Source organism: Vigna angularis, chromosome 1 (assembly GCF_016808095.1).
Source record: "Vigna angularis cultivar LongXiaoDou No.4 chromosome 1, ASM1680809v1, whole genome shotgun sequence".
Classification (NCBI taxonomy): Eukaryota; Viridiplantae; Streptophyta; class Magnoliopsida; order Fabales; family Fabaceae; genus Vigna; species Vigna angularis.
The window spans coordinates 23,671,744-23,685,232 of NC_068970.1; the positions used below are offsets into that span (position 1 = coordinate 23,671,744).

The 13,489-nt window shown below is 31.7% G+C and overlaps 3 protein-coding genes across 7 annotated transcripts; 1 reads left to right on the forward strand and 2 right to left on the reverse strand.

The window, feature by feature from the left end:
* The first annotated feature begins 1,489 nt into the window (after nucleotides 1-1,489).
* LOC108335342 (FAD-linked sulfhydryl oxidase ERV1) lies at nucleotides 1,490-6,121 on the forward strand. Of its 5 annotated transcripts, none has more exons than XM_017571375.2 (7): nucleotides 1,490-1,576; nucleotides 2,311-2,522; nucleotides 2,930-3,007; nucleotides 3,662-3,709; nucleotides 4,130-4,194; nucleotides 5,035-5,112; nucleotides 5,872-6,121. In XM_017571375.2, the coding sequence occupies exons 2-7, from the start codon at nucleotides 2,316-2,318 to the stop codon at nucleotides 5,984-5,986; spliced, it is 591 nt and encodes a 196-aa protein (XP_017426864.1). In that variant the 5' UTR covers nucleotides 1,490-1,576; nucleotides 2,311-2,315; the 3' UTR covers nucleotides 5,987-6,121. The 5 variants fall into 5 exon arrangements, with proteins under 5 accessions (XP_017426864.1, XP_052728021.1, XP_052728019.1 ...); XM_052872061.1 differs by lacking the exon at nucleotides 1,490-1,576 and adding an exon at nucleotides 1,605-1,643; XM_052872059.1 differs by lacking the exon at nucleotides 1,490-1,576 and adding an exon at nucleotides 1,650-1,821.
* An 816-nt stretch (nucleotides 6,122-6,937) lies between these two features.
* LOC108334325 (inactive protein RESTRICTED TEV MOVEMENT 2) lies at nucleotides 6,938-9,084 on the reverse strand. The gene is made up of 2 exons (XM_017570103.2): nucleotides 8,859-9,084; nucleotides 6,938-8,328 (listed from the first exon to the last, which is right to left on the reverse strand). The coding sequence occupies exons 1-2, from the start codon at nucleotides 8,986-8,988 to the stop codon at nucleotides 7,025-7,027; spliced, it is 1,434 nt and encodes a 477-aa protein (XP_017425592.1). The 5' UTR covers nucleotides 8,989-9,084; the 3' UTR covers nucleotides 6,938-7,024.
* A 1,343-nt stretch (nucleotides 9,085-10,427) lies between these two features.
* On the reverse strand, nucleotides 10,428-12,419 carry LOC108332721 (probable polyamine transporter At1g31830). The gene has a single exon (XM_017568036.2). It carries the CDS (start codon nucleotides 12,083-12,085, stop codon nucleotides 10,655-10,657), a length of 1,431 nt encoding a protein of 476 aa, XP_017423525.1. The 5' UTR covers nucleotides 12,086-12,419; the 3' UTR covers nucleotides 10,428-10,654.
* Nucleotides 12,420-13,489: the final 1,070 nt, after the last annotated feature.

The window sequence follows — 13,489 nt, forward strand, 5'->3', positions numbered from 1 at the left end:
TTTATGAGTTTATTAGGAGATAAAAACTAAAATGATCATGTGTAAATTAGTATTGTTCTTTATTTCATGTAATTTGTCAGGAGTGATTTTTTTAATTAAAATTCATAATAAATATTTTTTAAGTATATATTTTATCTCAATTAAAATTAACTAGTAAAAACATGTGTACATGGGCATGTATATCCACTCTTTTGTTTTATTATAATGAAAAACAAATCATTTTTATCATAATTATTTTAAAAAATAAGATATAAAACATAATTTTTATAATTTTATTATATGGAGATAATTAGATTTTAAAAAAAATAACTATAAAATTTAGAGAGTAAAATAATAAAATGATTTATAATATGAATAAAGGTAAAATTGATAATAAAATGTGTATACTATAAATACATTTATGAGATGGTTACAACAATTAATCCTACTTTTTAATAAGTATAGATAATTTATGTTTGTAATTATTATAAATAATTTTTATCGTTATATAGAATTGTTTTAAATAATAATTTTGACTCAAAATGAATAAAATTTATTTTAGAAATAAGATGAAAATGATAGGTTAGAAGACACTCCAAGCAACTAAAATTAAGATAAAGACAATCATAAAGACAAATGAAGAGAGTGAGTTTTGATGATTGAGAAATAAATGAAAAATATTTTTATAGAATATAAAAATATGACCACTTTTAAATGTTAATTTTTTTATATATGTTTAATTTATTATGAAGTATATTAATGAAATATTGATATTTTTTAGGTTTAAGCTTTAATTCCTTTATATTTTTTGTATATGTCTCTACTACTTTTTTTTATCTATTTAATATTTATATTTAATACTTATAATATTTATACTTTTTTAATTGAGTCTATGTAATTTATTTTTTGAACTCATTGGACGACACATGATATTTTGTCTCGTGATCTTGTTTGTTTGTTTCATAGATGTTAAAAGATGTGAATATTTTTAATTAATATAACATGATATTATAGTCAATGCACAACAAGTAATTTTTTGGTGATAATGATGACATACTCTTGATCATTGTGAACAGTGACATGAAAATCAACAACATCTTACATTTTTAATTAATGCAATAAAAACAACTAATCAATATTTAATTGTAATATCATATTATATTAATCACAAATTTATATTTCGTAACATATAGAGACCATCATAACAGGATAAACTAATAATGACATCCTTCATTTAACGAAAAATTAAATTACATAGACTTTCTCAATAAATATAAAATTTTTTGAGTATTCAAATATACTAAAATAATTTTATAGGAATTTAATTGAAAAATTCTATTTTATGAGGTGTGGATAAATTATACTTTAAATTGTGAATATTGATGGTAATATAACTATTATTTAAAATATTTTATCTATAAATATTTTTAAAATAAAATTTAAATCAATTAAATTATTACTAAAATAAATTAATTTAGTTATTTTTATGAATTAACTATTTACCTTTTACATGTAAGAGTAGATGAACCCCATTCTTGAGAGACGGTCATAACCCAAGAAGACTTGAATTACGTTCTTGAGACAGTATTCTGTGGTGGTAACTCATTTTCTTTCTTTCATTAATTTGTATTCAGTGGCAATAAGTGATGATGAAGTTTTGCTTTGTATATCTGATTTAACCATTTGGATGATACTGTAAGATTAAGGGTTGTCATGATTACCTAGGGCGCTTTCTCACGCTTGCTCGTCATTAGTTTGATAAAAATTGTTGCGAGATTCATAGTGTTGCTTTGCTATTATGCATGGAAGCCGTGATATTTTCTGTTACAGATTTTCTCTCATGTAAGCGAGTAAGAAAATTATGCAGTTATCTTTTTCTTTTGTGTGTATAATGCATGGGTAATGTTAACTACTTGGTTGAATTTTATGGAGTGTTGTTGGAAAGAAAAGAGTCTCCTTTAACCTGAGATTTGTTGACCCTTTCCATGCAATTCAAATTCTTTGAGTAGATTGAGTGTGAAATTGTGAATGATATAAGATGTCCGTCGTTGTGAATCAAGACTTTAGTCTGATTTGGGTGGTAGTTTAATTAAGCGCACCCAATATGTTTGAGAAAATGCAAACTACAGTTCTTTATATGTGATGATTAGTTTTAAAGTCTTGTAGCTTATAGGTATACGCGCTGTTGTTAGTTCTATGTGATTTTCAGGTCTTTGCCACCCCTAACGAATGTATATATGTATGTGGTTTAGTTTAATTTTGATGTTGAGCTTTGCTGAGTGTGATTGTTGTCTTTTTTCTCTCTTATGCTGTCTCCTGCTCTTATTTCAGGTAGCATGCCTGTGAATCCACTGCAGGTCCTGTTTCAAAACTTTGAGCAAGTCTCAAATTTTGTTCAACATCATCTCTCTAATTTCGTAGGTCCTCATCTTCAGTCATCAGGGCTCCCTGGTAGTGGTTTTCCCTTGTCTGTCTCTTCCTCCACTAAAGCTCCACTTGCAAAAACTACATCATCTGTACAACTTGGTGATACTGCTGTCAAGGTATCGATATCATCAACGTGACTGTGGTTTTGTTATTGGCTCTTTGTGGTTTTTTGAATTGAATATGCAGTTGTCTCTAGGTTCTAGTTGAATTTGAATACCTTTTACTTTCTTTTTTTAAAATGTTTTATTTAATTCATGCTTTGATTTGCTACGATAAAGTTTATAATTGAGGCTTTTAAGAAACACCCATTTTTTCCCTAAAAATATATTCTTTTTGGTTGGGTGGGGGGAATTACTATGTTGTTGGTATATATATGTAAACATGGTAATTATTTGTAGCCTTGTTAGATCGTTAATTGAGTTGAATGCTCTATTTATCAAGGTTTCATATGTTTAGCGGATATCTTTATGCATATGAAATTTTGTGAATTGCTTTACTTTTAATCATCAATTTGTTCCTATAGGTAAAGTCTACAACCCAAGGGCCTAAAGAAGAGCTTGGAAGGGCTACTTGGACTTTACTTCACACTCTAGCAGCTCAGGTTTTGTCACCGCAATTTGTACTGATACTATTAATATTAATCCCTCCATTGCTTTTAATTATCTAAATATGTTATGTATTATGCCCCGAATTGTTGTTCCCTGTTGCATAATAAGTATTGAATTATTTTATGCGAGGAGTCATATGTACCAGTTATTGCAGACCATTTTCTCCTACTTTTTATTGCTTTACATATGGGATGCTATTTTAGCAGAGTTTCACATGGTTAATATTCTCCATTTAAAAGTTTTACTAGGTTCCATTTCTCTTATTATCATGGTGTTCGACCTGCCATTCTAAAATTTCAACTTCGTTATCTTCAACCTTTTGTTTCTATGCACTCTGAAAGTCTGTTTCATCTGTGTTGCTACTTTTGAACTTCTGAACACTTCTTCAAATGCTGTTACTTTCATCTACAAACAAATTCAGTGTTTTCTATTAACGGTTTCATAACCAAGTTGAATCACACAGCACAACATTAGGTTTCATGGTTTAACATTTTTGGTATGCGAGGATGTCAAAAAAGAAAAAGATAATCAATATTTTCTTATTCATGTGGTACGCAGGTTTAGTTTTGTTGTCTTATCAACTTAACTGAAACAACAAAATGAATAACTTTGATGTTTTCCATTGAACGACCTTGTTATCTTTTCAGTATCCAGATAAGCCTACAAGACAGCAAAAGAAGGATGTAAAAGAATTGGTATTTCCCTTGCTTCCTTTGTTTGTAGATATAAATGTAAAATTTCATCCAGAAGTTAGTAGTTAGGACATGATGTGGCCCTATCTGAGTCTTTGTTGTAATTTTTATACGAAATCCTTGCATCAAATTTATCTTGTGGTATTGTGTTACAAAAACCATAGTGTCTGATTTATTATGTCAATATGACAGTATATTATCCTGACAATAAGTGTGTGGGAGGAATGTTTGTGTGTTTTTTACCTATCATTAAAGTAACTTGGAGTCTTGGTCTAAACTTATGATCCAACACGCATAATAACCAGGGATTGACCTTAAGGCAAACAATGTACTTTGTCAAAAATTCCGTTTGTATGGTAGTAGGGAAATTTAGTTATGCTATTAGACTGTAAAATCTTGTAACAGGATGCAATTATTACACAGGTACAAATCTTATCTCGAATGTATCCATGCAGGGAATGTGCAGATCATTTTAAAGAAATTCTTAGGTATATCAATCCTCACTCTTTATCCTACAATTAATCACACGTGATTATTATTTTAATTTTTCTCTCTCCCCCTTTTACTCATTTAAATTTTTTATTTCCTATTTAGATAATTTTACTTTTATAACTTCCTTTTATTGTGGATACGGATGGACAAAGTAATGAATTTAGTTAAAATTGTAAATTCATGATGGATGGATGTCAAAAAATCTACCAGAGTTTGAGCATTGGCATTTAGCCAAGGGTTTTCGTAAGTATAATGCCATTTTTGCCTCTAAATGATGAATGCAGACTTCTGTCTGTGTTTTACCTTTTAAACTGAACTACATAGCCCACAAAGTAATTCCTATTTCATCCTTACTTTTCTATTTTTTTTTTCCGAAAGAGTTATTTAGTCATTACATTGTGTTTTCTAACAAGGTCCTTTTTGCAGCAATACTAAGTATATAAGATTACTTTCATTTAACATACGCAAATCCATGCCGTATTTAATGCAAAAGGACAACCCCTAATACTCATTCATCTGAAATTTGCACATGTTGTCTCTATTTGCATCACTATTGAGTGTTTTTTTTTTTTTAACTATAATACTATCTGTGACTTCGATTTGACCTGACAACATAAAGGTCAAACTTTTCTACTACTATGCTTTGCCCTTAATCATCTCCAATACTCCAACTAAGCTCTTATGGATCTTTATATCCTGTATGAAAGATTCATGTTAATGAACTATTTGATCTGCTCGAATTTTCACATGTTGCTTAATTGCATCAGCATGATATTCTTCCAAAAGTTCTATTTTAGTTAACCTTTTACTTAAGTGCTTATTCACATGTTTGGCAGAGCAAATCCTGTACAGACTGGGTCACATACTGAATTTTCTCAGTGGTTGTGTCATGTTCACAATGTTGTTAATAGAAGGTGAGTTCTGCTCGTTATGGTTTATAAGATGTAATTATTGCCACCGTATCATTTAACAAATGGTTCAAACCATCTTTTTCGTATAGATTTTGTCAGTGTATGCCTCTATTAGTATGTTAATGGGTATGTCCTGTTAAAACTTTCGGTCTAATTTTCTGCTGTGTTGGCAAATATGCTTTAAAAGTTGGAAGTCTAGAGTTAAGAAATTATTTAAATTTTTATTCCTTTAAAATTTATGTAGTACAGTTTGCTATTTAATTAAGAGACCTTGCTATGTTGATACCTGAAAAGAAAGAATCCTTTTATGTGTAGATTAAAAAACTAATAGCTTAGTCAAAATTTTGACTTCATTTTCATATCCTGCTGAAGTTGTTTCATCCTTGCTGCACCTTGTAAGTAGAATTCAATTTTGAGTTGGTAAAAATAGATTTGTGCATTGTCCATGCATTAAGCCTAAAAGGGTTGTGTTTAACTATAGCAAAGCTAAGGTCATGATCGGATAAACTTTTCTGTAGACATATATAGGAAAGAAAATAAGATAAATAGACATAAACTTTGTACAAGTTAAAATTGGTTTATGTGTAAGTTAAATTAGCTTTTGAAGAAGTTGAATGAAATACGCTTCTCATCTAAATTAATTTATACATAAATTAAAAATTAACTTTTAAGTGTCTTGTGATGAAATTTATGCAAACAGGACTACCAGGAGTAAATGCCAACATTTTTTATTTGCATGACACTTTGTGTTCTTTTTGGCAGCCTTGGCAAACCAGTATTCCCCTGTGAACGAGTTGATGCAAGGTGGGGCAAACTAGAATGCGAACAGAAAGCCTGTGAAATTATTGGAAGTACATCCTTTTTTGGGAAGATATAATATCTATTTAAAAATGATAACTTATATACGGTATGTACTAAATTTGGCCTTTTGAGAGCATGTTTGTCAACGAATATTTTTCTATACGGTATTTATAGGTTGATTTTTCATAATCCAAGAGTCTGATTTTTTTCATATTTAAAAAGTCTCTCATAACTAAGCTCAATTTAATTTGATAACAGCAATTTTAACATGAATTGATTTTTTTTAATGTGCACTGTATGTGACTTGACTTGAATTACCAATTATGAATTTAATTGAACTACGGCGACAATTTAAATACATTGCTGGTTTTTTTTTATTAAAAAAAATTACAGGATAAGTTATCTTTACAGAAAATAAAATATTTTTTGATAAAATACGACGTTTAGGTAAAAAATTCTAAAATATTTAAATTCTAGAAATTTATGAGAAAGATTTTGAAAATTTTTATACTAACATGTTATTAACTAATGTGATCAGATGATATCATTACGTTAACATTAAAACTTCTAAAATCTTCCATTAACTCTAATCCGTTAATCATCACTGTTAACATTTGAATCTTGTTCTACTTAAAGCGTATGTTACAACAATAATTTTCGACGATTGTATACCAAATACAAGTCATACTAATATGAGTTGACATTGCCAAACACGGATTAGGACACACTTGTATTTTAGAATTTCTTTTTTATTATTAGTTGTATTCGAATGTAGTGGTGAAACTCGAAGAAGATTGTCACAGGACGCAAATTTTACCCGTGGAGGGTTGTATAAGTGTGAAAGTGTTCTTCAAAGAGTGTAAAAGAAACAATACACATCACGTTGGCTGTGTTCCCTCCTTTTTTCTTCGATATTATATACATAGTTTCAATTCATTTATATAAAATTTTATACGATTATAGTTAACACTTGGTTTTGCATTCGTACAGAACATGAAATACGAAGAATCTTAGATTGCATTCGCTCTTTATTCAAATGATTTTTGTTATAGTTTATTATTCATGTACAAGTGCGAGAAAGCATACATTGATTGGAACATGTTTTAAGTTCAAATCAAGAGGTAAACCTGTAAGATAAATAATATCCCAATGCAGCAATGACCAGAACTGCAGCACCAATATTTGTTGCTATTTTTTTCTCTTCCTCATTCAATGCTACTTTTGAAAAAGCATGGGAGACACCTCCAACCCTTTCCACTGCATTCTCTTCACTCTTCCCTTTTTTCTCCTTTTTCTTCTGAACTTTTGGAGCACTTGTTTCTGCTTCCTTGGCCACAAAATTTTCTTTCTCTTTAAAATCAGCTTGCTCCTTAACTTTCGCGTGTCTTGACTCATAAGCTTCCTCTTTAGCTTCATTCTTTGAGTTCCTTTCCTTCTTAGCAGCATCAACACTTGTTTCTTCTATCCTCTTTTCCTCCAATTGCTCTTTAACTGTTGGCTTTCTGGAAATATTTGTTATTGCAGGTGTTGGCTCACCTTCCTCATGACCCTTTGGAGGTTGCTCATCTCTTTTGATTTTCTGCTCCATTGTTGCTGTTGATTTAGGTTCAATTTCCTCCTGACCCTTTTGAATTTTTTCAGCTGTTTTTACTTTGGTTAGCATTGCTGGTGTTGCTCTTGGTTCAAATTCCTCTTGACCCTGCTGGTACCTTTCAGCTGTTTTGACTTTGGTTAGCGTTGTTGTTGTTGGTCTTGGTCCAAATTCCTCTTGACCCTTTTCAGGCTTTTTATCTGTTTCCATTTTGGTTGTCACAGCTGGTGTTGATTTTGGCTCATCCTCCTCTTGACCCTTTTGTGGCTTTTCATCTCTTTGCATTGTGGATGACCTTGGTGATGCTGGTTCCAACTCCTTTTCACTCATTCGAGGCTCAGCAATGGAACCAACTCTTTCTACAGCTTCCACTTGACCCTTTTGGTCCCTAATTGGTTCTGAAGGGGTTTGAGATGGTGTGTCCTCCCTTTTTTGTGCCCCAAAGTCAAGGCTTGGTGGTGAAGCACTTTTCTTGTCTTCAACTGGTTCTTCTTCCACTTTAGTTGTAGTCGTAGGTTGTGGTGGAGTAGCATCCTGAACTTTTTCATCAGGCTTTGATTCAGCCACTGCACCTTTGTCTTGGGATGTTCCCACTTCTTGTTGTTTAGGTGCAGCTTGTGATGCGGTCGTGGACTTCTTTGGTATTGTAAGGATGAGAACAGGAGCTTCATACTTACCCTGAAGTGCCTCTGCATCACAATAATCAGGAATGGGATATGATTGGTCAATTCGTTGCCATATTGTCCCTCGAACTTGTCTTTCTCCAGATATCCTCACCGTTCGTGAAGGGGCCACATAAGTTATCTTTACACTTTCCCTTGGAAAACCTGTAAAGTTAGGTGAAAAAAATAGTTACACTCAAGACAGAAGAAAACAAACTGAAAAACTAAACTAAACTCGATTTGTCTGTTTAAGATAAAGCTTCTTTTGGCTTCGACTCGGGTAAAGTTGATTTAAATGACTATTCTGAAACTATTAAACGTGAACTGTATCGTATTAATTGAATATTTGTGATTATTAACGTTACAAATTTAAAATAGAGATGTGCATGCCGTGTGTTTGGATAAGATGAATTCCTAGGAATTATATGAAAATTCAGAAGTGATTAAACAATTATAACGTACATACTCTCAGAAAAATATAAACTAGGCAACTGTGTTATCATTTGTGATATATCACTTTAAAACATTCCTCATTCTTAAGTAAATCTACATGCAGAAGAGTAAACTCAATCTATATCATAGAAGTACATTGCTCATATATATATATATATATATATATATATATATATATATATATATATATATATATAAGTTGAAAGAAAAGCATGGATTAAGAGAAAAGTAAATGAGCAGACCAGGAAGATAAACATGTAGAAGATAAGCTTCTGGGAGTTCTTTAGTCTCTGATTGAGGCTGCAAAGTCTCGTACTCGCGTCGAACAGAAAGTTGTGGACGGAAAGATGTTGTTCTCTGCCTGGAAGCCATAGCTGCACAATGTTATAGGCTAAAAAGTCTTTTTACTGAAATTCTGTCACAAAATGCTTTGAATGGGATATGTTATTGTTTAAATTTTCGTTGTATATGCATGTTTATATAGAAGGTGTGTGTGGATAGTGTTTTCTTGTCAAAGAAACAATTCCTTGTTTGTACGTATGCATGTGTTTGGTTTGTTGACGTAAATGGGTTGGGTATTGCCTTGGGCTTTGCTGAACTTGAATAATATAAAAGGTATAACTTCTTTATGTAATTGTTCTTTGTTTTGCCCTCACACTTTACTTTACCATGCTACGTACTTGCAACATTATTCACGAGTCATTGTAATGTGAAATAGAGGCTTAGGCAAATCACAATCTTTATTTCATTTTATAGTGCTTGCCACTTTTTTCTTTTCAATAGGTTTTGATGGCGATGGATTGACTTTAGTTTTTGGTGTCAATACCTTACACATCTATCCCATACACATCTACATAAATAATCAATTAATATTAAGTGATTTTTTTAATTACATTATATAATAACAATATTGTATAAAACATTAATTAATTTAATTTTTTCATGTCATACAAAAGAAATTGTAATTTTCAATGGATAAAATCTGTCTAATAATACAAATTTATCAATAATTTAATTTTATCGATGAATTATTAATATTTCAAAATTTGTCAATAAAATAGTCATTAACAAATAAGAAAATCTGTCTATAATTATATTTTTAATTACTTACGAATTTGATTAGTTAATAAATATCGTAACTAAGTGCTATTCTTTCTCACCATTTTCTTCTTCATTATTGAATTTAAATAATTCTTTTACCATCTAAAAACTATTGAAAGACAATATAGAAATATTAAATGTTTTACTTTTGTTGTAATTATTTCTTATTTAGTTAATGTTAGATATAATAAAATATTTATGAATCATTTTTATTTTAATAAAAATGTTTAATTAACTTTGACATCTTCAAAACTAAAATATTTTGATGTGCATGTTTGAATATTTTTTTAAATTTTCATTATCATTAAAATAACTTTTTGTTACTTAATTATTTTTGAACAAAACAAGTCTAATTATATCAAATAATTTTTTCGTAGAGTGAAGCAATTAGTCTAAAATAAATATTAAATTTTTACCAAACAATTTTTAATTTTAAAAAAAAAAATTAAAGCTAAAAACTTAAAATAAAATCATCAAACAACTTCTAGTTTTACTTTTAAAATTCTTATTTTAAACTTTAACCTTAATTTAACTTGTAAGTGAACACAAGTAGCAAAGGTGTACTTAAACATAAGCTCCAGTGCAAAGTCTTTATATTTAGGTAAAGCAAGAACTAGAAAAGTCTTGGCACATGAACAGAAAGCTAGAATTAGGAGGCCACTGCATGGTTTCTCTATGAATGTGAGAGATATGGGAACAGAACAGCTTTCATTCAAAACACTGCATGATATTAAGAAAAATAGATATATAGAAGGCAAATAAATATACTTAGAACATTCTAATTATCAGCATGAGGAGACTAATGAGTAAAGACTAATTTATATCCTATTTATCACCAAACTCAGAATTGATAAGCAGCTTAGGATGTAGCCAGACAAAATGCATTTCAAATTCAGATTCTGCTCATTAAGTATACTTTTCTTTCCACTAGACAACTCTAACCCACAAAGAAGGGAATGCTGTCTTGATTGTGAAGATCCTGGAGCTCATACCTAACTGAGAATTTAAGCCATCCCCTTTCTTCCAGAATCTTGAGACAAGGTTGCATCACAAGGCCTATCACTACAGCAATGAGGCTTATAAGCAGTATTTTGTTGGTGGATAAAGCCAGCACAACAAAAATCAAAATTGTGGGAGGAATGCAGATAGCAACTGCTACAGCTATTCCCCCAGGAATTTTGTAAGGTCTAGATGCGTTTGGATGCTTGATCCTCAACAATATGAATGCTACAAACTCCAAAATCATCCCAAAACAGTACAAGAAATTTTCAGCAGCCACAATCTCTTGAAAACTCAGCCATGAGAGTAAAATAACACCAGATGCAGAAAACAGTATTCCTATTATAGGAGTTCCATAACGAGACCTCTTGCCAAAGAACTCTGGTAACATGCCCCTCTCAGCCATTCCTAGAAGCTGGAAAGAGTCACTACTCATTTCAGCAACAAACATTCCCATGTTTGACATTGCAGCAGCAGCCTGAAGCCACCACCTCAACCACACTCCTCCAACAATCTCAGCAATATCTGAGAAGTACCCATCAGTCCATAACTCCCTGTTGAGAGGAACAACACCAGTGCCAATCAAAAGAGGGAAGAAATAGCTCAGAACTACAAGGATCAAAGCATAAAATAGAGCCCTGGGAAGAGTTCTCCTTGGATTTTCCACTTCTCCTGCAAGAGTACTAATAGAGTCCCAATAATTGAGATTCCAAAACAAAGTATTCAAATATAGATTCCAATCAGTATCATCAAGGTTTGCCACACACCACCTTGAAGGTTTCAAGTCTGGAATTGACAAGAATCCCATGACCACAAAAGGAAGGAGTGAGAAAACACCTAAAAAAACAGCAACAGTTCCCACAATGGTTAAACCCCTATAGTTCACGCAAGTGAGAACCACAGTTAAGGCCCAAGTTGAAATAGTTCTGGGAACCCCACCCCCCAATGCAGGGATTCCAGATTTCAAATAGTCAAGAAATAGCACTGGGTACAGAGCATTGTCAATCACCCCACTAAGCCATTTCATCCAACCTTGCTGAAAACCCCAAAAGGGACCCAGGGCAGAAGAGACCCAAACCACATAACCACTGTTCTCAGGAAACATTGTACCCATCTCTGCAGTAATTAGAGCCTCAGGAACACTCCACATGACTGCAAAAACCAAGAACCCCAAAAGGGCTAATAGAGGACCTGCTGCATGCACAGTGTCCTCAACCCCAAAGGGTCCCCCAGAAACCTCATAGAAGATGAGAAATACTAGAGGAAGAACAGAGACTTTCCTTGTGTGATTTTCCCTTGAGGAAGATAACTCCTCAATACGCGCATACTCACCACCATTGAACCACCCCATTAAACTCGAAGGTGTCATAAACTTTGAAGGCAATCAAATAAAAAACCAGATAAGACAATAGCTTTGAGAAATTTACCAGCAAAGTTTCCATTCACAAAATCGGAAAGTGAAAGGAAAACTTGAATCAGTTGGTCATTTTGTATTGCTACATAGTAGAGAGAGCAGAAGAGAGAGCAAAAGAGAGAGCAAAAGAGATAATACCAAGCAATAAATGAGAGGCAGAAGATGAGATTAAAGAGGAAAAGACGAAAGAATCTAAATCCATAGACGGTGCAAACTGTAATGATGACGTAGTTGTCGTTGGGGAATTTGGAATCCAACGATTAAGCTAGATAAACGTACCAAGTAAAACAACGTAGAATATAAAGGTTGTGTTCATGACAATGCATGCGGAAACGGACGAAATGAAAGTCCTACCATTCTTTCATTCTTCGTGTTGCACCATCACACGGTTCATCTTTTACTTTATCATTTTTTTATTTCTGTCTGCCACTTCATCTTCCTTAATTAAACAGAGAAAGTATTATTTTTATTTTTATCTTATTTTCTTTTGAAGTTCATTAAAAAATTAATCTTACTTTTTCTTGTGAAATTAGTATCATCCTCAATTTGTCAACTGTCATCCTTCTCTTTTTAGTGATCTCTTCAAAAGACTTTTCTTTAGAGAAACCTAATAAAATATTCTTATGTTCCATGCTTAAATTTCAAAAATTCAATTTTTTTATTAATCCCTTATAGTATCTTTCAAAGGAAGAGATATTAGTTTATATGAATAAACTTAACTACATTAGATTACATGGTTAATGTACTATCTCTCTTGATAATTATAATGTATTAGTAGATGTGGATAACTAATGAGTTAGTCGTTTTCGTATTTATTTGTTTGGAATACAATGTTAAAAAATGTGGTTGAATACGTTTTTTTATTAAAGAGTTTGTTGTCTATGAAATGATACTAGAGCTTTTTAGTTTGAACATTTGAGTGTGAAAAAAAATTTATAGAGCTTGAGTGTTTGCAAAAGAGAGAGTGAGATGACCAATCCTACAAACAACGTGTCTTTGTTCAAATTGTCTTTAATGATCAATTATGACAATTTGAGTCTACAAATGAAGATCATTCTTGGTTCTCAAAACAAATGGAAGGTGATGAAAAATGGTCATGAAGAGCCAATAAATACCACAAATTGGTCAAATGCTCGGTTCAATACGTTAAAAGTACCATGAGTGAAGGACAATGAAACCTTATACATATTCTATCGAGCTATTGACGAGTTTGACTTTGAGAAGATTGTAAGTGCAAAATCTTCAAAAGAAGCATGAGACAATCTGGAGAAAACTTATAAGGGGCATGACCGAAGCGAGTGAGGCTTTAAACACTCAGGGACAAGTTAGAAAGGATGAGGATGAAGGAGACAAAAGGAG